General features: G+C 27.2%; 3 protein-coding genes across 4 annotated transcripts; all 3 read left to right on the forward strand.

Moving 5' to 3' along the window:
* The first annotated feature begins 1,183 nt into the window (after positions 1 to 1,183).
* Positions 1,184 to 4,926, forward strand: LOC110902420. Of its 2 annotated transcripts, XR_002571099.2 has the most exons (8): positions 1,184 to 1,359; positions 2,136 to 2,167; positions 2,272 to 2,326; positions 2,452 to 2,745; positions 2,853 to 3,310; positions 3,398 to 3,583; positions 4,282 to 4,720; positions 4,820 to 4,926. XR_002571099.2 is itself a non-coding variant. In XM_022149075.2 (6 exons), exons 2-5 carry the CDS (start codon positions 2,145 to 2,147, stop codon positions 3,174 to 3,176), a joined length of 696 nt encoding a protein of 231 aa, XP_022004767.1. In that variant the 5' UTR covers positions 1,184 to 1,359; positions 2,136 to 2,144; the 3' UTR covers positions 3,177 to 3,310; positions 3,398 to 3,769. The 2 variants fall into 2 exon arrangements, 1 of the variants encoding a protein (XP_022004767.1); XM_022149075.2 differs by lacking the exons at positions 4,282 to 4,720; positions 4,820 to 4,926 and having other exon boundaries at positions 3,398 to 3,769.
* A 1,260-nt stretch (positions 4,927 to 6,186) lies between these two features.
* Positions 6,187 to 7,575, forward strand: LOC110902421. The gene is made up of 6 exons (XM_022149076.2): positions 6,187 to 6,459; positions 6,555 to 6,657; positions 6,753 to 6,880; positions 6,974 to 7,058; positions 7,140 to 7,275; positions 7,363 to 7,575. Exons 3-6 carry the CDS (start codon positions 6,832 to 6,834, stop codon positions 7,573 to 7,575), a joined length of 483 nt encoding a protein of 160 aa, XP_022004768.2. The 5' UTR covers positions 6,187 to 6,459; positions 6,555 to 6,657; positions 6,753 to 6,831.
* Positions 7,576 to 7,734: 159 nt separating this feature from the next.
* On the forward strand, positions 7,735 to 8,606 carry LOC118485711. The gene is made up of 4 exons (XM_035982120.1): positions 7,735 to 7,772; positions 7,886 to 8,057; positions 8,153 to 8,221; positions 8,324 to 8,606. The coding sequence occupies exons 1-4, from the start codon at positions 7,735 to 7,737 to the stop codon at positions 8,564 to 8,566; spliced, it is 522 nt and encodes a 173-aa protein (XP_035838013.1). The 3' UTR covers positions 8,567 to 8,606.
* Positions 8,607 to 21,042: the final 12,436 nt, after the last annotated feature.

Here is a 21,042-nt window from a genome sequence, read left to right on the forward strand (position 1 = left end):
ATTAAACAATGTACATACACGTTTCTCATTTAAATCCCGACCCCGTACAACGATTTGCTCTCAGATTTTCATCGTTTTAACGATCTAAATTTTACCGTGAACTATTAAAATTCATAATAAAAACATTTAAATATCCAGTAATATTTATTATGATTTAAATTCAAGAATTCCAATATTTTAATCCGGAGTCGCTTACTTTACGCGCTCTCAGCATCGTGTAACGACTGCGTTCGTACCAATTTCGCGCTTAATTGCCTAAGTAGCAATCCAATAACACGCATGGATTATTTTCCTGACATCAATTCGTCAAAAGTTTAAACGCATACCGGGTACTTAAAATCACCAAATGCGTGAAAGAAGTTTTGAAAAGAGCTTATCTAGATTTGTGAAGTCCCAATTACTCAAAATTTAGTCTAAAATTCATTATCACACTGAAATCATCATTAAAATATATTCGGATGTTGACTTGAATTTATCATGTCTGACTACACGTTAATGATTTAATTCGGCATTGTTTTTGTTCATCTGTTTATGTCCTTTATTTTATTGTTTGAATTCAATATGCTTGTTTTTTTGGTTGTTTTATTATATCTACTGAATAGAAGAAATCAAGATTAGAGACTAGTATTCATCTCCTTCATTCAGGGTTTGCAATGATATGTTTAGATATAACAACTTATAAAAATTTGTCACGTTTTGAATCTGTGCCCATTACAATAGTAAAAATGTTTAATTATTTATAGGCAAATGGTTTCATATTATCATACACACATGTTAACAGTATTCATAATATACTTATATTTCTTGTAATGGATTTTTTTAAATCATTTTCCATATTCATAATATACTTATATTTCTTGTAATGGACTTAGGAATTATTTGCTGGGGTGCGGATAAGGTGTTCAATCAATATAAAATTTAATGCTTTATTCATAATATACTTATATTTCTTGTAATGGATTTTTTAAATCATTTTCCATATTTAGTCAATATAAATCCCAACGATCTATCTATTATACTAAAAGAATACTCTTAAGCCACAAGGTTTATTCTTAGCCAATCATTTTGATGATGCGGCATTGCTCTAAAGGCTGAGAATTCATCCAAGGCGGCAATTTCATTTCTTCCTTTTCCTATCATATAATGTTCTTTTTAAAACGTATTCATTCAATGCTATTCATTACCTCTAAACCTACCACCGCCTTCTCTCTCCAATTATCGGTAACTAGAGCGTTCCATATATCAATGGATTTTCTCAATCAACTTCATGTAAAGATTGGTCTTCTGCATCTTCTTCATCTTCGTCTGTCTTTTCCTCCATCTATTTCGGATTTTTTTCGTTAATCCATATCGACATCTGTAAGTCTTGGTTGTTAACATTTTGGTGTAATCGTTCTTTAATTTTTCCGAAATTTGTTTGTTTTTTTGAAATAGTATTTATCGGTTGTAAAAACCCTTAATCCGATTGTCATTCTAGATCTGTTGTTTATGTTTAATTACTGTATGTTTTAGGTATAGATTTTGACTGTGATTGTTAATCATAGCCCTAAAACGATTGTAATTTCTCTGCTGTTGAAACCCTAAATCCGATTGTCAACATAGATCTGTTGTTTATATTTATTTATTGTATGTTTTTGGTATATGTTTTTATTGTTGCTCATAGCCTTAAACCGATTGTAAAGTATAAGTATTTTTCTGTTGTAAAAACCCTAAATCCGATTGTCATCCAATATTTGTTGTTTATGTTTACTTAATGTCTTCTTTTGTTATAGAATTTTATTGTTACTCATAGTCATAAACTGATTTTAATTTTTCTGTTGTAGAAACCCTAAATCCGATGGTCAATCTAGATATGTTGTTTATATTTATTTATTATATGTTTTTATTTATTTATTGTATGTTTTTATTAGAGATTTTGATTGTTACTCATATCCCTAAATCGATTGTAAATTATAAATATGAAATATTTGATTTCTATTGTAAAAACCCTACATCCTATTGTCATTCTATATCTGCTGTTTATGTTTATTTTATGTATTTTTTTGTTATAGATTTTGATTGTTACTCCTAGCCCTAAACCGATATATCACTTTTAATTTTTTTCATTATGTTAATTTTTTTCAACTTGAATGCAGGTTTCCAATATGCCTGGGTCTTCTTCATTAAGGTATATATATACCTGTATTGTTTGTTGCTTTTGCTTTCAATCTGTATCATTTGTTTCGAACAATAACATTTAAACGTTTACTAACCTTCTAATTTTAAAATCAGTATCAGAGAACCCTCTTTCTGTAGGCATATGAAAAAAGCAGATGAGATAATTCTGGTAATTAATATTTCATATTTTGTTGTTGTTATAATTAAATTAAATTTGTTATAATTTTTTTATATACTTTTTTTTATAATTTTTTTCTCTAATTATATTTCATCTTCCACTGTTTGGTTTGTTAGTCTATTCCTTCTGATGCTGCTTGCAAGCTGTGGGGTGTTGATATGGGCCCTACAAATGTTATGATACATACTGATGATGGCCGCATTTTTAATTTTTTTTTAACTGAATCTAAAGGAAATTTGTTCTTTTTCCATGGATGGTCCAATGTAACCCAACATTTGGGACTATCCAAAGGATGTTTTGTAGTATTCAATCCCCTCGATTGTACTACGTTTAAATTAACACATTTCATTGATGGTGTTAGCGGTAGCTCTTTTTGGACATATCTGCTACGTACATCATCTCATTTTTATGTAAGTTATTATTTAGTTTTATGCATCTTAAAGTATTTCTGTTTATCTTTATTGATATAAAAAATAGTTTTCTTATTTTTTTTTAATTATCGTTTTTGTTTTTATAGGTAATACCTGAAGTTATCCTGCCGGAAACCTTTTCTACATCCGTTGATTTAATATCCACTATAATGATAAACAACAATCCGTTTCATGTTAGGATTGAAACGGATGGCGGTAAATTCGGTTTTACCGTTGGTATTGACGTTATTGTTAGTTTGTTACATTTAGAGCCTGGTTGTTTTTTGATATTTACAAAATATTTTGGTAATGATTTTAATTTAAAAGTATTTGGAAAAAACGGTGTTGAAAATAACTTTCTTGATGTAGACGTTGATGTGGTAAGGTTACATTTTGTTACTTATATGTTATTTATACATTTGTTAATTTAATAATTTAATAAATTGTATTAAATGTTTTATTTAATTTGCAGCCTTTAGTTCCTCCTATTGATGCTGTGAACGAAATTTATGAAGAACCACATAGTCGTGTGTATCGGTTTTCCCGTAGTGTTGGTACCGATTTTGTAAGTTCTAATAACATTTTATATAATTTACAATAATTTCATTCTTTATAATCTGTTTTTTTTAATTAAGTTTTGTTAACAATACAGATGCTTCCCGATCGTGTTTCTGAAATGGCCAAACTTAATCTTTGTTTGAAAGATATAACCGTCAGACTTTTGAATATGGAACCTCCAGTTCAGTTTACTAATGGTACTAGACGTGAAAGGACACATAATGGTTTTCGATATGCGTTAAGGCGATGGTCGAAGTTCATGAAAACTGCTGGAATTAAGGTCCGTGACAATGTTGACTTTTGTTTTGACGAAAATGAGCAAGTGCTAAGTGTTGAAAAGGTTGTACCTTACGTTAGTGGTCGTAATTAGTTATTTGACATTTTCGCTGTTGTTTTTTCCTTTTTCATCAGTTTAGATATTGACTTTTTATGGTTTTTTGGTTTTTAACATTTTTATTGTTTTCAATATCAAGATAGTACATGTTGGTTTACGTTAAGTTTTATTTTAACCACAAAAAATGCAATGTATATGGTAATATAAAATTATAAAAAACCCAATGTGTACAATGTTATCATCAAATTTCTGATAAAATACCTATTTCTAATTGTAATAACTATTCAATAGTTTTCATTTAAATTTCTTGAATATGTGTTACATTATGTATTATGTATAACTTACACCTTTACGATAAGTTACAATTGCTTATTGGTTATAGGGATTATTTAACTTCAATCAAATAACTAAACGAAATTTGTATGCCTGGGTTGTTTTCGTATGATTTATAAGTGAATAAATGGAATGAATTTAGTGACTCGATGCTATTTATGTTACAATTTCACTAAATTTATTGTTTTATATAATTTGAAGTATTAAATTTTATATAATTTTTGCACCTTTTTGTAGTAAGATGCTTAATTTTACAAAATACATTTCTAATTTTATTACCTTTTCATTACATCTATTAATGGAGGTTACAGGATGTTGTCGATGATGTACGTGACATGTTTTTAGCTATTAAGCAAGAGAGCTAGACACAAAGGATGTGTCAAATACGGTTTAGATGATACATGTTCAAGGTAATAAGAAGAAACTCTCTGTTGAATTAGCAACCAATTTTAGAGTTTTGCTCAAAAGATGGATGTGTCGGTGATGTTGTCGAGGAGTGTCAGGAAATGCTTATTGATAGCATTTTGTTATACTCCTCGACAATGTCACCGACCCCTCTAAAAAATTCCATCAAAACTCTCACACTGGTTGCTTCTACAACAGAGGGTTTTTTTTGTTACCTGAACCTGTATCATCTCAACTTTTTGACTGACCATGTATTGTTGTTACATCAAGATTCAATTAAGATTATTTTCTTTATTAAAGTTGATCGGATTCATTGTTCATCACCACAGATCATCTTATTTTTATGTAAGTCATTTATTAATATTATCTATCTTAAAGTATTTCTGTAGATCTTTATTTATATTAAAACTAAAGTTATAATTTGTTTTGTTATTTATTTTATAGGTCATTCGATAATTTATCAACGCCGAAAACCTTTATTACAATCATTGATCAAATATACACGATATTGATAACCAACACAACGTCTGACATTAGGATTAAAACGGCTAACGGTAAATTCTGTTTTACCTTTGATACTGACGTTATTAGCTACTAAATGTGTTGTTTAATTTGCAGTCTTTACTTACCCCTACCGATGTTGTAAATGAATTTTTTGAAGAACCAAATGGTCGTTTTCATCGTTATTTCAGTATGTCTTGAAGATATTGTAAGTTATAATATCATTATAATAAGTACATATCATAATGTGTTCAATATATATATTTTTTTATTTTTGTTAGTAATCATAATGTTAATAGTATACACATCTTCCCGACCGTGTATCTAAAATTGCCTAAGTTGATATTGGTTTAAAACATATAACTGTCTCTACATCACCTAATTGTTGCTATATTCCGTTATCCTCTGTTATACATAGTGTTGGTTGTACTCGATCTTTATTTTTATTGCTTATAGGTAGTATAATTATTATAATTATTATAGGTAGTATAGGTAGTTTAGGTAGTATAGTTTGTATTTCCAGCTGTTAATTTATATGTATGAATTATGACTGTCATCATTTTTTTTGGTCGCACACACTATTTTATATAATTATGGAAACTGTTCAATCATATATTTTTTAAAATACGTCCTTCCTTTTAATGATTATCAGAATTAAGGAAACTGGTCAATCATAATTATTTATATTACCCTTATTTTTATAATTTAGTAAAGGTTGACTATTTATAATTAAAATTCAAAATTTCGTTTCCAAAATTATTTTGTATCTTTGGTTATAAATAAGTCTAATTACTTATGTTTCATACACATCCCAGCTACTGACTTGGTATAATTCGAGTGCATTACTTCTGGTAAGAGTGTTCAGAGTTTCAATACATTTCACATGGTTATTGTGTTTTTTATTTAACATATTATGTTCTTTATTGTGTTTTTTATTTAACATATTATGTTCTTTATAGACCTGTTTTTTATTGTGCTCTTTATACACATCCCAGCTACTGACTTGGTATAAATCTTAAATGTTTCTAATGTGATGTTATTTTTTTTTAATTTTACAGATGGAACAGGCTGCTATCACGCTTCTAAAGAATGTTGATCTTAATGTTGATGATTACACTATAAGAATCCGTATTATTCGTCTATGGACAAGACCTTCTTTCAACAATCCTAGGAAGGTTTATTGCTACGACATGATATTCATGGACCATGAGGTTTTCTTAGTGTCAATTCATATCATATTTTAATATCAGTTTAATTTCTTATTCTGTTTTATTGATTTTTATTATGCAACGCCTGGGTGTAGGGCACCAAAATGCAGGCTTTTGTTTTACAAAAAAACACTACTGCTTATGAGCATTTGCTGAAAGAAAATCAGTGTTTAACTATTCGCAATCCTTCTCTTGGAGAAAACCGGCAGAAAGTGAAATACGTTCATAGTTCGTTCAAGATAAATCTAAATGAGACCACCATTGTCGAGGAATCTGCCGAACCTGTTGGTGCTGAATGGGGATTTGATTTTTCTCCATTTGAGTCTGTTGTTGAAGACCCTGATGATGACGGCAAGTCATTCAAATGCCCTATTGGTATGTTTTTAAAAAATGTGTTATGCATATTTAATATTTAAATATTTTTAAATTTGATGTTGTTTTAATTATAGTTATGTTTATACATTATGTAGACGTTATCGGTTTTGTGGTTAAGTGTCTTCCGTCAGAGGATAAAACTGAAAATAATAACGGGAAAGATGAGAAGAAGGCTACATTTATTCTGGAGGATTTGCGGTACCGTCTAATACATACATAAATTAAATTCGGTTTATTACATTTTATTTTTTATTTACACCTTCCAACCAAACTTTATAAACTGTTTGTTGTAGACACCAGCAGATTTACGTTACTCTATGGGGGGTTTATGCTGATCAGATTATTGAATTTCAAAGAAAACATAAGGATTAAATGAATGTTGTTGTCGTTGTTCAGTTTGGCAAGTACCGGTTTTGGGGAGGTATATTTTATATAGTCATTGTCAATTTAAAAACAACTTCATATTTATTGTATTAACTGTTTTATTTTTTTATATTTTTCTATAACTAAACAGGAAATTTGTTTGTATCCAATTTGTATACTGTAACTCGAGTGTTCATAAACACTGAAATTCCCGAGATTTTGGAATTTAAGAGAAGGTACGTAATCTTATTAAGATTTTGTTTTATAGTCTATTTTTTATACATATTAGTGTCACAAGTGTTATTATTTCTGTACAGTTTCCTTGCTCAGCTTAATACGTCAACCTCTTCCGGTTACTCTGGTTTGAGTTCCCCTGTTATGAAGTCAATGGCTGAGGAGTATCTTTCTGATATTTCCTTTAGTACAATTGGAGCACTAAGCGGAATATCAGAAGTAATATTATGATTAATAATATTTTATCATTATACCTTTTGTTTTTTAAAATTATTGTAATGCAATAAAATATATCTATCTATACAGGAAAAGTTTGTTATTATACTGGGAACAATTAAAAGCTTTGCTTCAGAACACTCATGGTTTTACAATGCATGTAAAACTTGCAACAAAAAGGTTATTACCAACACTATTTGCAAGGCCAAGGAAGATGGTAGCGAAGGATATGATGAAGTAACTGTCTTGGAATGCCAAAATGATCGTTGCAATAAAAGGACTGTTGTCTCTGTTCCCAGGTGAAATTACTTGATTCAATTGTGTCTATATTATAAAAGATACTGATTATTAACACCATCTTTTTTTGTAAATTTTTTAGGATAAAACTTCTTATACGTGTTCAAGATTGTACCGGGATTGTTACTTTGACGTTGTTTGAACGTGAAGTCGTTAGACTGCTAAATGTTAACGCAAACCAGCTTTTGGATAATAACATCGAGGTAACTTATATTATCCAAATATAAGTTTTCTTAATTGCTTTATACGTATTTCTTTTGTTATTTTACATTATGTATCTAACTTATTGATGAACACATTTGTAACAGTTAGCCAGCGAAGGCAACTTTCCGAATGAGCTGAAGGCATTGATAAACAAGAGGTTTGCGTTTAAGATAGCCATAGGTTCGTTTAACATAAAAAAGAAATCAGATGGCTACTCTGTGTCCAAGTTGACTGAAAATCCTTCAATCATCAAAGATCTTGATACTCATTTTGATGTTTTCCAGGTTCTATATGTACCCTAAACGTTAGCTTAACTTTTTTGTTATAAAAATCTTATACCACTTATGAATATTTATTGGAAATTATTTAATACATACAGCCTGCTGATGAAGAACCTTTAAATGCTGTTGCTTCTGATCCAAATCCAATTGTTAACGTTAACATCCGGGTTTATTAAACAACTTCTTTATATCATTAATCCTTTATTATTTTGTTGTATTTAACTTATTTGTCCAGCTCTATTTTTTTACTTTTTTAATTTGTTGTACAGGATTTTGTTTCCCGTATCGTTGATGAAGACACTCCCATGTCCAATTTGAACAACAACATTTTTACTACACCCTCTGGAGCTCATAATAGTTGTTCTTCAAAGATGCTGGATAATGAGCTGAAGCGTAATTTGGAGGCGGTTTATGATGTGGATCTTTGTTCTTCTCAGTCTTCAACTAAACCGCGTATGGGTGATTGTGAGAACAATGAAGGTTTGGAGATGAAAGCAAAGCTGGAAAAGTAGTATCATGATTTAATAGTCATTTCAGTTTTTTCGAACAATTTGTGATGTTTTATTTTGGTTAATCTTTTTCGGAACATTTATTTCAGTACTTGATGTTTGGTTTGATATCGATATTTCGTTTATTAACGTGGTATTAACAGATGATTTGTTTCCTTTAATATTTATTAAATTTCGTCATCTTTATTGCATTAACATTCAAACCTTTTAATTTTATTACATTTAAACTCAATAGTTTTATGGATTAAATTATTTTACATAAATTGTGTTAGTATTTTTTCCCCGTAAATAATGAAATCAACCGTCAATTTGTACTTACAGTTATTATTATATGTAGATCCCAACCAGGTTTAATAAAATAATTTATTATTCATTTAAATTCAAAACTATTTAATTATAGATGTAGTTGATTTAATTATAATAAATTGTATTTAAATAAATTAAGGTATCAAATTTTATTATATACAGTTTATAAAGTTGTTTCTAAACATATATAGTAATCAATTATAGGAACTATTACATACTGTTGTTTACTGAATTTACGTTTTCATGTGAATAAATAATAAAAAACATAAACAATTTTTTTTATTTTAATTTTTTAAAGTCCTTTAAATTCTCAGTAAATTATCTTTATATTTTTAATTTTCTAATTCGCAATAACCATTTAACAAATATTCAATTTTTATTATTATTAAATTTAATATTATAATTTGATTTTTAAGTTATCTGAGTAATGTTTTGAATCTAATTATATAAAAATGTATTTTTTGTATATAAACAGACTAACGATTTTTTATTTAATTTTTGAAATTATAATTATAAGTCTGTTTTTGTATTTATTTATTGTTTCTAAAATTAGGTTGAGGTTATATTTGAAAAATTATTTACTTACTTAATTTGCAGTTATGGTTCCAATCAACTTTTCAACTTCACTCCAATCATCTTCCAATAATACAATCGGTTTCCATATAACAATTCATTACTTCAATGGATCTACATATATATATGGATTTACATTCCTAACCGTGTTCATCTACATTTACTTTTTATTGAATCGATTTCTGAATTTCACATATCGCTCTACAAATCTGTAAGTTGTTTTTTGTTAAATTCCTTCTGTATTCATGTGTTATTTCTTTTACTTAATTCTTTTAAACTATCTTTATGTTTACTTAATCCTAAATCTGTCAGTTTTTCTAAAAGTTCTTCATTTTTGTGTTTTAATAATATGTTTTTGTTAAAGTATATGTTGTTTATGCAAATCCCTAAATCCGATAACCATGCAGAATTTTTATTTTTGTTTGTAATGTTTATTTATTGACTATAGTTTTTACGAAAATCTTCTTCCGTTTGGTATAAATATATTTATTAAGTTTTTTTATTGATGTAATATAATTTTTATTTCATTGTTATTGTTATTAAATTTTGACGAAACTGTATCTGTATTTGATAAATGTAGAATATTATTGTATATTTTAAAGAGTGTTAAATTTTGTTAATTGTCAGTGTAAATAAATTTGTTAGATGATTTATTTTTTTCGATGTATCTTAATGTTATATGATATGTTGCTTTTTTTTATAAATTTTGTTATAAACATTACTTTTCATGAAGAAACTGTTACATATCAATTTTTATTATAAGATGTTGTTCACATATTATTTTTGTTGTTAGTAATATTTTTTTTAATAACTCATTAGATGCGGTTTGTTTATGTAACGTCCTTTTGTAGGTATTTCTTATGGCTGAAGGTTCATCAAGGTATTTATTGTTAATTTTCTTACTTTATGTAACATCTAATTTGTAGAATCTTTGTTTATTTTTTCTTATTTTTTTGTTTTTATCACACTAACCTTTACATGTTACTCTTTATTAACATCGTAATTTTTAAATCAGTTTCAGAGGATACTGGTTCTGTAGGCTAATGAATGTAGCAGATGAAGTTATTTTGGTATTTTGATAAATTACTACATAAGTTATTTGTATTATTTTGTTTTTCTCATTATTAAATACACTTTAATATTATTCTACTGTTTATATCTTTTTATTATAATAATAATTGGTTTTGCATTTGTTTGTTTTTTTTAGTCTATTCCAGACGACGCTGCGTGCAAACTATGGGGTGTAGACAAAGGCCCTACAAATGTCATGATACACACTGAAGATGGCCGATTATTTAATGTTTCTTTAAGCGCTGCTAAAGGAAAGTTATTCTTTTTTCATGGTTGGTCCAAAGTTGTAGAACATTTGCGACTAACCAGAGGCTGTTTGTTAGTATTTAATCCTTTAGAATCTACTACCTTTAAATTAACATATTTCGTTGATGGGGTTAGTCGTGGCTCTTTCTGGACGTATCTGCTCCCTCCATCATCTCATTTTTACGTAAGATAAATTATTTCTTTATTTTTCGTAATATATTTATGTATTACTTTACTATTATTAAATATAAATATTTTTTCCTTTTATTATCATTCCCACAGGTTATTCCTGAATGTATATTGCCAAAAGTTTATGATTATTCTTCAAATGATGTAATATCTACAGTAATAGTAGACAACAAAACGTATGACGTTGCCATTGAAACGTCTGACGGTAAAGTCGGGTTTACTGTTGGTATTGACGTAATTGTTAGTCAGTTACAGTTGAAGGCTGATTGTCTTTTGTTATTTACGAAAGGGTTTGGTAATTTTTTCTATTTAAAGATATTTGGAAAAAACTGTGTTGAAATGAAGTTTCCTGATGTGGATGTGGACGAAGTAAGTTACATTTTATTACTTAATTGCATGTTTTATATATGTTAATGTAATACATGTTATATATTTAATTTTAAGGCTGATGTAGTACCTATCGATGCTGAAAATGAAGTCGATGAACAAATACATGGGGGTGTTCGTCGTTTTGTTCGTGCGGCTGGTGATCGTTATTTTGTAAGTTCTAATATTATTTTGTAAACCTCTAAAATACAGGTCTTACTGTTTGTCGTTACTTAATAAACATTGTTTGTTTAGGTTCATATGTATTAATAATTTTATTTTTGCGAAAATACAGAGGATTCCTGATCCTGTTTCACGGATGGCTAGACTTGATGAAGGTTTAAAAGATATCACCGTTAGGCTTATGCATTTGGATCCGCCACAGGAATTTACCAACGGTACCAGACGTGAAAGAAAAACCGATGGAGGTTGGCGATACGCATTAACCAGTTGGAAGAAGTTTATGAAAGCTGCTAGAATTAATGTCCGTGACAGGGTTCACTATTCTTTTGATGAAAACGAGCAGGTGTTGAGTGTTGAACTGGTTGTACCCTTCGTCAGGCGTAGTCACTAGATATGAAAGCTGTTAGAGTTTATGACATATACTTCATGTTATTTCCCTTTCATATGTTAGATATTAAATTTTTATATCTTTTTGTTGTTTTTTTACATCCGATATGGTTTTGACATTTGTTAACTTTTTATTTACGTTATTAATTTCATCAAAAAGCATTGTAAACACAATTTTATTTTAATCATTTAAACTTTTAACATGATTTAAAATAACGTGTTTAATTATAATAATTGTTATTTAAAGTAGTTAATACATAATCAACTTTTATTATATATAGTTTATAAAATTGTTAATTCAAGTGTTTTTTTAATTAATTGTCCGAATTCATCAATTAGCACAACTTACCTTTCGAATATTCTTTTATTTTATTATAATTGTTACATTTTCATATTATTTTAAATATTTTGATAAAAAATAATGTTATATATCATTCCATTTATAATTCTTTTTTCAAGGAATTCACTATCTTAATATAGTAACTACCAATTACGATATTTTGATAAAATATAATGACATATACCATTCTATATATTATTATGTTTAAATTTAGAAAAAGTTTCTTAATTTAAAATATATACTTTCTATGGATATTGCACAAATATATAGTATTAGTTACAATTATTTATTTATTTTACTGATTGTGGAATTTAAAATTACAATTAGGTACATCATTTTGCAAACTTTCTTACTTTACAATTTATAGTTGATATGGAAATATGGAAACTGGTCAATCACATACAATTAGTTACACTTATTTATCTATTATAAAAATATCGAATTTGAAATTATAATTAGCTGCATCATTTCCAAACTTACATGGTTCACAATCGCCCATTTATCTAATTTTGGAGAGTATATTTTCATTTATTTTCGTATTTTTATGGATTATATTATATCTTATATATCATATTCTTAAAATAAAATATCCGCATTAAATATAAAGTTTACCTTCCACTGCAATTATAAATAAATCAAATTTTAGTTGGTTAGATTATTTGTGTTGAGAGAAAAGGTAATTATCTCCAATTCCGAATTTCGGTTTTTTTATGTATCTTTCATTAGGTTTTGTTTTTAATTTGTTATTTATCTTAATACGAGTTTGTTTTTGCTCTATTATATATTTTGTATGTCATTCATGCAACGAGGTTGTTTACTTCACAAATTCCAGTACGTAATTCTCATCAGTCGTTTCTTATGAAATATTATGTAGGATGGAACGTCTTGATTTTCAAATGTTCGCTAACCCCAATCTACTGATGTTATTGGTCGCCAAACCAGTTTTCTCAAAATCCGTAACACACTTCATATGTTTATTGTTGTAGAGACCCCTGAAACAATCGTGAAGCTATATAAATTTGAAGATGAACTATGGTCAGAAGTGTCGTCTTTTACAAACGTAAAGTTATTTTACTCATTTGATTCATGTCGTAACAAATTATCTGACAACAAAGGTGACACTTGGTTTGTTGTGATCGATCGGTGTGGTTTTTTTGAGATACAATTTGGACTGAAAGATGTTCAATACTTTCACGACACTGAGACCTTTCAAGGACTATACAATGTAGTATGTTATGAAGAGACCGTTGTCTCACCTATTTAGATTTTATAAGTTGATGTTACTTATATTATTTTCATTTAGTATCGATATTAACACTGTATTTAAGTGTCGTATTTCCAATTTACAAATGATTATAAAATAAAATTTTTAATTATTTAGTCATTTGATAATTGTAATTAATAAGTTTTTATTTAAAATCTGTATTTATGATTTAAATATTTATCGATCCGAACGAACCTATAATAAAGAGTAAGAAGATAACATGTATTGGCTTTTGTTATATTACATTTTTAATACCTCTTTACTTGCAACTTATGTAATTGTCTTTAACCTTAAACTACCTACTAACATTTTTAAACGGATATAACATTTTAATTATTTAGATATACACTGAAAGTATAGTTAGAGATATTATTAGTATATGTATTAGTTTTTAATTATTGGTTACATTTATAGAAGTATTCGATTATCATATTATAAACCCAACCATGTTTACTAAAATTGATTTAAATTTACCTTAATAATATAACTTTCTATTTATAAATTCATTTTATATGAATATAAATTACAACATACATCTTTATTATATATGCAGTTTTAAGCTATTCATTCGTTTCTTCAACCAGGTATTATGCAAAATCTTTAAGTAATACACAATCTATTTTCATATGGAAGATACAAACTAATATAATATATGTTTTATTATACGTTTTCATTTTATTAGGTATTTCATATAATGGATCAAATTCCGTTTGATGTTGTGATGATGGAAATTATTGTTAGGCTCCCTCTCAAATCACTATGTCGGTTTAGAAGCGTATGCAAAAAATGGTATGAAGATCTTTCAAGTTTTGAGTTTTTACAGAGACACATCAATCGCGTTAGTAATAGAGTGGTAAGATAATAAATTTGTTATATAATTTTAATGATTACAATATTAATATTTCGTTAACATTGTTCATATTTATTGTTAAATTTTTTATCATATATGTTATAGGATGAACTATTGGAACAAGGCATGTTTCCAGATCCGTTTGACATTTGAGAACCTGCATGGGTGTTCCTTTTCTTTATCTGTTTTGAATTTTTCTATTATTGACCATTTTTAACGATTAATGAATCAATTATCAATCATATTATTTGTTTCATTTATTCAAGCACACTGTTTTTTTTGTATTCAATCTTATTTATTCTTATTATATATTTTTTTATTATTTTTATTTATTATTATCAATCCAAACCCATTGATTTGCATACCACAATTTTGTTTTTAATCCAATAAAAATTAAAACTTTTAATATTATTCAAACATAGGAAACACTTATTATAATGAACAAACATGCCATAACTCTAATGTTCCAAAATACTAATTCTTTTTTTCACCAATCGTGTTATCTTCTTCAATTGCCTCATATTCTTCTATTTTGTTGCGTTTTGATTCCGGAGGAAAATATTCTTTATAATTTTCTCCATATAACGATAGGCAATCCTCCCAAAAACTTTCTTGTGTCCATAAGTTGCAAATAAATTTGAATTAAAAAACTAACAATGTTCATAAATTTAATTTATATTTTGAAAATTAGTAAAAAACAACTATAATATAATACCAGATATTCGTTAGCATAGTTGACGTGTAACCATTCAAACGACCATGATGTTAGCCCTTCATTCCACTGTTTGCACACACATTTGTTTTGACAAATGTATCTTACATTTAGCCTAATCAAGATTTCAAAGAGTATAATATCGAAAGGAATATAAACCATTGTTTAAAAACTTCAAAACCTATAAGTTAATATGCTAAGTATATCCTTTATATAATACGTTAGGCTGTGCATTAAAAAAAATACGATTTGTATTTAAAAAAGGCAAGTAGAATTTTGAATGAGAAATTTGAATATGTTAATGTTTTTTAGTATAATTCAAATTTATTTATACATCTATCTAAGTGAAGTTCATATTTTTGGCGGAATTTTATGTGTAATTAACAACCATACTTATTTAAGTAAACCTAAATATTTAAGTTTAGAATCTAAATGAGATTTTATTTTTACGAAATCATTTGTTATTTAAGGAATTATGTAACCAATAAAACCGTTAATATACAATTGAGAATTTTCTATTTTGATCTTAAGAACTGTGAACTTAAATTGTAAGTCAACCGAATATTTTATCGATATATCTGCCAAAATTTGTCTAAATAATCAATAAAACTAACAAAAAAATTAAAACGGATTTATTAATTTGTCAACTATTTCAAATACATAAATATAGTATTTATATTATTGCTAAAATTATGAATGTCTAACATTTATAAAGATTATAACATTTGCAATAACTTTAAAAAGTATTGTTACATCTGATCCTTAAAATAAAATATTCTCATTAATTTTAAATATTTCAGTCTTCATATTTCGAGTCACTATTTTTGATCGAAGTTGTATAATCTTTTATAAATTATTGTTATATATAATATTCTGTTACTATTAACATCTTTAACATATTTATTTTAAGTTGATAAAAAATGATAAATTTAATACATAGATGTAAAAAACAGTTAACAATATACTAATTTAATAAAATATGTAATAATAATAAAAATAATTTCACACTTGCTTAAATATTTATAAACATATATTATAACATAAAATGGTGTTGTTGTAAGTTATATTTAAATCCAATTTAGTATCGTCAGTTTTAAAACTTTGTGGGTTGTTTATGTAATATTACAAATGACGGTTGTTTGAAATACAGTCTATCATCATTACATAGCAACCTATACCATCATAGCATGTCTCAAATTATCACCACCACTCACTTCATCGGCGACTTAAACTAGGGCTCCGATATTATCCCTTTTCATCGTTCTTAAGCTTGCCGTCGCTGGTTTCTTAGATGGATTCCTCATCTAAAGGTAATAACATTCCACTTCATTTAGTTTTTTCCTTTATTTTGTTACTTAATCGTTCCAATCGTTGATTGTTGATAAATAATTTGAGATATTTCAGATCTAAACCGGTTTTAGTATTGTTTTTGTATGACTGAGTCTTTAATTGTTTGAAATTTATGGTTCGATTTTGTTATTTGTTATGCTTTCTTCATTATATATATATATATATATATATATATATATACCAATCATTTACGGAGTACATAAACGGACAATGATTATTCGATGTTTAATCATTCACTTAGAATTTCATAGATACTGTTATTAGAACTGTATATTTCAAAATCATTATAGGTAGTTATAAGATTGATTGTAATGGTTTATAATTAATTGTTTAAGGATATTATTATTTATTATAATGGTTTATAACGAAAATGGTAACCGTTTATAGTTTTGTGTTTGTAAGATTCAGTCTTTAATTGTCTGAAATTAAGTGTTTGTAGTTATCTTTTGTTATGCTTTATTCAACTTTTGTTTAGATACCAACTGTAATTTAGACATAATCGGACATTGATGATTCGATATTTAGTCATTCACTTAAAATCTCACAGAATCTTTTATAAGAACAATAAATTTCTGATTCTTACAAGTTAGTTATCGGATTGACTGTAATAAGAAAGAAAATGTATATTTCTTAACCTTATACATTTGGTTTTTTCATGAATTCAATTTGATATGTTAAGATGTAATAAAAATATATATATGTTAAAAATTCAGGTGAAATCATGAATGTTTCGTTTGTGAAGATCCTAGAAGATCCAAACTCTTTAAAGCTGGTATGATTATTTACATTTTACTGAATAGTATGATGTTTAGTACCCAAATTCATATAATATTTATTTAACTTCATTATACACTTAATAGTAATATCTTTGTATTCAGGAGTTACCTCTCAGTTTTGTTTATAAACATTGGGGTCGTCCATGGCCACGTATTCATCTCAAGATACTTCATGAATGTGGTAAGTCTTGGACCATAACTATGAAAACATTAGAGTCTAGACCGGCTTTGGCTGATCGTTGGACAGCAGTTGTTAAAGGCCTTCAATTGCCAAAGGATTCACTCTTGGTTTTCAAGTCTATTCTACATGATGTGTTTGAACTGTCGTGTTTTATTGACGGTGTATGCGGTCAATCGTATTTCACATATCAGCGATACACACAATTGGGCTTAACTGTATGTATATTTATTTCCTATTGCACATTATTAATCTAACTGTATACATGTTATTTAGTATATATTTATGTTACATTATAGTATTAGTTCTGTTTACTATAATAAATCAACATGCGTGGTAATTTTTTTTTTAATTTAATACAGGTAATTCCAGATTCTTTCATTAAAAAAGTTTTTTAAAAAACAAACTCTAAACGGCACATATCAAATACTAGCTGCTGGTACTCGCTGGAGTGTGGAATCTGCTAAAATACATAACTGCTATGCATTCACGGACGGATGGCCTACTCTTTGCGAAAGGCTTAAAATCTTTAATGAAGATTTATTGATCTTTAATAAGATTGATAACGTTTCCTTTCAATTATCAGTTTATCGTGATTGTATTCCTGTTGTTTTCAGTGACATAGTTGATTCAGTCGATGATGATGAGGTTGTTGAAATAAGTCATGGTCAATTTGTTGATGAGTTAGACAAGGTATTTATCTTTTTTTGTTATATACAACTGATTTTATTAAATAATTATCCAGAATTTACTACAATGTTTTTTTGATAGGCATATGTTATACATTCTGGCCACATCATCCGACATGAAGAAACAACAGTAAACAAGGTAATGTTATGTTTGCTATTATTATTTATAATGGTTACAGTTCATAATGAATTTAAGGATGTCACATAATATAGTGTTTTATTTATAATAATTTGATTTATATGTGTATCGACGAAGCTACCTGACATTCATAAAGGAAAAGGTATCATGATTAACAAAGAAGTTTTCAAACCAATGAAAACGAAAGGAGATGTTGTTCATTGCACTTTAAAGGTATGTATCCGTTTTAAGTATCGCCATGTATTTCAATAGGCTCATTTTTGTGTATGATACTATTTTTATTTTTTTACGATTATAAGTAGTTAGTATGCTTTTTTAACATCCAGCAGGATAAAAAGATTAAACAAGTGAAGAAGCATAGCCTGCCGAAGAAAGTTCAAACAGGGAATGTTAACACGAATACGGAAAATTTCGACTTTACTCGAAAAGGAGAATATAGGCTGGTATGATTTTTTGTATATTAAAATTTGATATACATTATTTTAATTATTAATTAATTTTAAATATCATTTATTTTTAATGTATGTTGCTAAGCAAGCAGTTTTTTAAATGCAGCGTCTTCCCGTCGAAGTTGCTAATCGAGCTGGGTTCAAGAAGAAGAGACATTCATTGAAAGTTCAGAATTTGGAAGGTCATGTTGTTGTATACACAGCCAAGACTGAAAAAAACGGAACAGCGAACCGTTATTCTGTCGAAAACTGGCAAAAATTTATGGATGACAACAAATTGATTGATGGTATGATGCTTGATTTCACCTTTGTTACTTCGAAAAACACCATAATATTGAAAAACGTCCGATCCGGATAGTAAAACTTTAGATATTTGTATTTCTAAGTTAAGTGGTGGTTGACATTTACTAAACTTTTATTGGTTGGTTAAATTTTGTGTATTGAACAAGTATCTTAGAACTTTAGTATTATTGCTTTTGTTTGTATGCTACTCATCTTTTAAATGTAATTGTCTAGAACTTGGTTACACCATTTTGTTTGTATGAAGCGTTATTGGGTTTTCTTATGCAACTAATAATATATATTATCAACATGAATGTTACTTATCAACGTAAACATTAACTTGCAATAATCATACGAAGCCATGTTAGTTAAAGGTATTAATTAAAGTTAATCGATTTTTGAAACGAAACTAATACATCCAGTACATATTATTTCTTTTTAAATGTTTCATTATTTATCTAAAGACATTATAATTATAAGCATAAATATAAGGAATTTAAACATTTATGATTTTACATACAATACACCTAATATTTTTACAACATACTTTACAAGCATAGTTTTCAAACAAGTTATTCTGATACATTGTTTTATTTGATCAATAAAGAGACATTATTATTTTTTTACACAAACAAATATAATTTTCAATTTAATGTCTTTTGTAAAAACAAACAAATTGAATTAAAAAAAAAAGAATAACGTGTTTACTTTGTAAATTAAACAAACTATTGTAATTATTATTTCTAATTTTTTGATTTCGTTTATATCTAGCAATGGATATGCCATACATATTTTTAGTTTTTAAATTATATGATAAATATGTTTACAAATTTAGAATCTATTATTATGATGTAAAATTTTACATAATATGTTTAACTTTTAAAGTTTCAAAAAAAACTTTTTATATTACCATAAATAAATTAACGTTTACATTATTTTTGGGAACTGCTAAGTCAAAGTAATTCGATCAACTTGATTTGAGGTATTTTAGTAAATTTTCATAACCAAATTTAAAATTTGAAAATTGATTGATAAAATTTCAAACCCACCATCTATTATAAATACCTTTCTTTCACATCTAACATTTAGAGTTTCTGTCAATCCATTCTACACGATCAAAGGTATGCCTATTATCTATTTCATCATTCATCGATTGTCCGTTAATATCAACCTAATATATTCTGATTTCTTTTCATCTGTTAGTTTTTTTTCTTTATAACAATGTTTTTTTTCTAATAAAACTTACATGATCATGTACTCTTATTAGTATTAGTATTCAGTCTACCTCTTATTTCCAGATTACAATTTAAATTGTTATACGAAAGTATTAACTTTCATGCGTATATGACACCCAATCTTGATAATTTTGAATCTTATTGCTTTTTATTTTTATACCATGTAATTTCTCCGGTTATAGTTAATTCCGTTTATTGTTACACATAATAACTTTAAAAGAAATAATAGTTACTGGATATTTTTGAATCTTATTGCTTTTTATTTTTATACCATGTAATTGTCTTCGGTTATAGTTAATTTCGTTTATTGTTACACATTATTATACATACATATAGTGTTTAAATTAACAACTTAAATTAACGTTATTATATCTTTTGATACCATTTTAGAGATTTTTAATTGACGTTCTTATATGTTGTAATACAAATTTAAACATGGTTACGTGTATTTGATATTATATTTAATTTCTTTTATTGTTACACATAATAAGTTTGAATTAAAAATTTATTGTGTAATCATAGCAAGAAATAATGGATAATATTTTTTTAACATATACATAAAGTTTTTTTTTATTTCTTATATCTTCTATTATAGCAAAATTATATCATAAAATGGAGAAGCTTGGATCTGAATTGATTGTGGAGGAGATTTTCATGAGGCTGCCTGCAAAAGCTATAGGCCGTTTCAAGTGTCTATCTAAATTTTTTCGTGATGAACTGTCAAATAACAATTTTGAGATTATGCATTCTAGGCGAATTATAAGTTCGCTACAAAAGAAGCTTCTTTCCTTAAAAGACAACACAATTGTTGTTGACAACATAGTGGGGGTAATTTTCAAGCCGATACAAGCAAAACTATAATTTCTCCATCTAATGTCCATCCTTCATACTTAC

The sequence above is a fragment of the Helianthus annuus genome, chromosome 13, assembly GCF_002127325.2.
Source record: "Helianthus annuus cultivar XRQ/B chromosome 13, HanXRQr2.0-SUNRISE, whole genome shotgun sequence".
NCBI lineage: Eukaryota > Viridiplantae > Streptophyta > Magnoliopsida > Asterales > Asteraceae > Helianthus > Helianthus annuus.

Coding starts and splice junctions, on each gene's coding strand:
- LOC110902421 (XM_022149076.2), top strand. CDS start 6,832: ATGAATGTTGTTGTCGTTGTTCAGTTTGGCAAGTACCGGTTTTGGGGA. Junction 7,059..7,139: donor ATTTTGGAATTTAAGAGAAG/GTACGTAATCTT, acceptor ATTTCTGTACAG/TTTCCTTGCTCAGCTTAATA. Junction 7,276..7,362: donor CACTAAGCGGAATATCAGAA/GTAATATTATGA, acceptor CTATCTATACAG/GAAAAGTTTGTTATTATACT.
- LOC110902420 (XM_022149075.2), top strand. CDS start 2,145: ATGCCTGGGTCTTCTTCATTAAG. Junction 2,168..2,271: donor CCTGGGTCTTCTTCATTAAG/GTATATATATAC, acceptor TTTTAAAATCAG/TATCAGAGAACCCTCTTTCT. Junction 2,746..2,852: donor GTACATCATCTCATTTTTAT/GTAAGTTATTAT, acceptor TTGTTTTTATAG/GTAATACCTGAAGTTATCCT.
- LOC118485711 (XM_035982120.1), top strand. CDS start 7,735: ATGTTAACGCAAACCAGCTTTTGGATAATAACATCGAG. Junction 7,773..7,885: donor TTTTGGATAATAACATCGAG/GTAACTTATATT, acceptor ACAGTTAGCCAG/CGAAGGCAACTTTCCGAATG. Junction 8,058..8,152: donor CTCATTTTGATGTTTTCCAG/GTTCTATATGTA, acceptor TAATACATACAG/CCTGCTGATGAAGAACCTTT.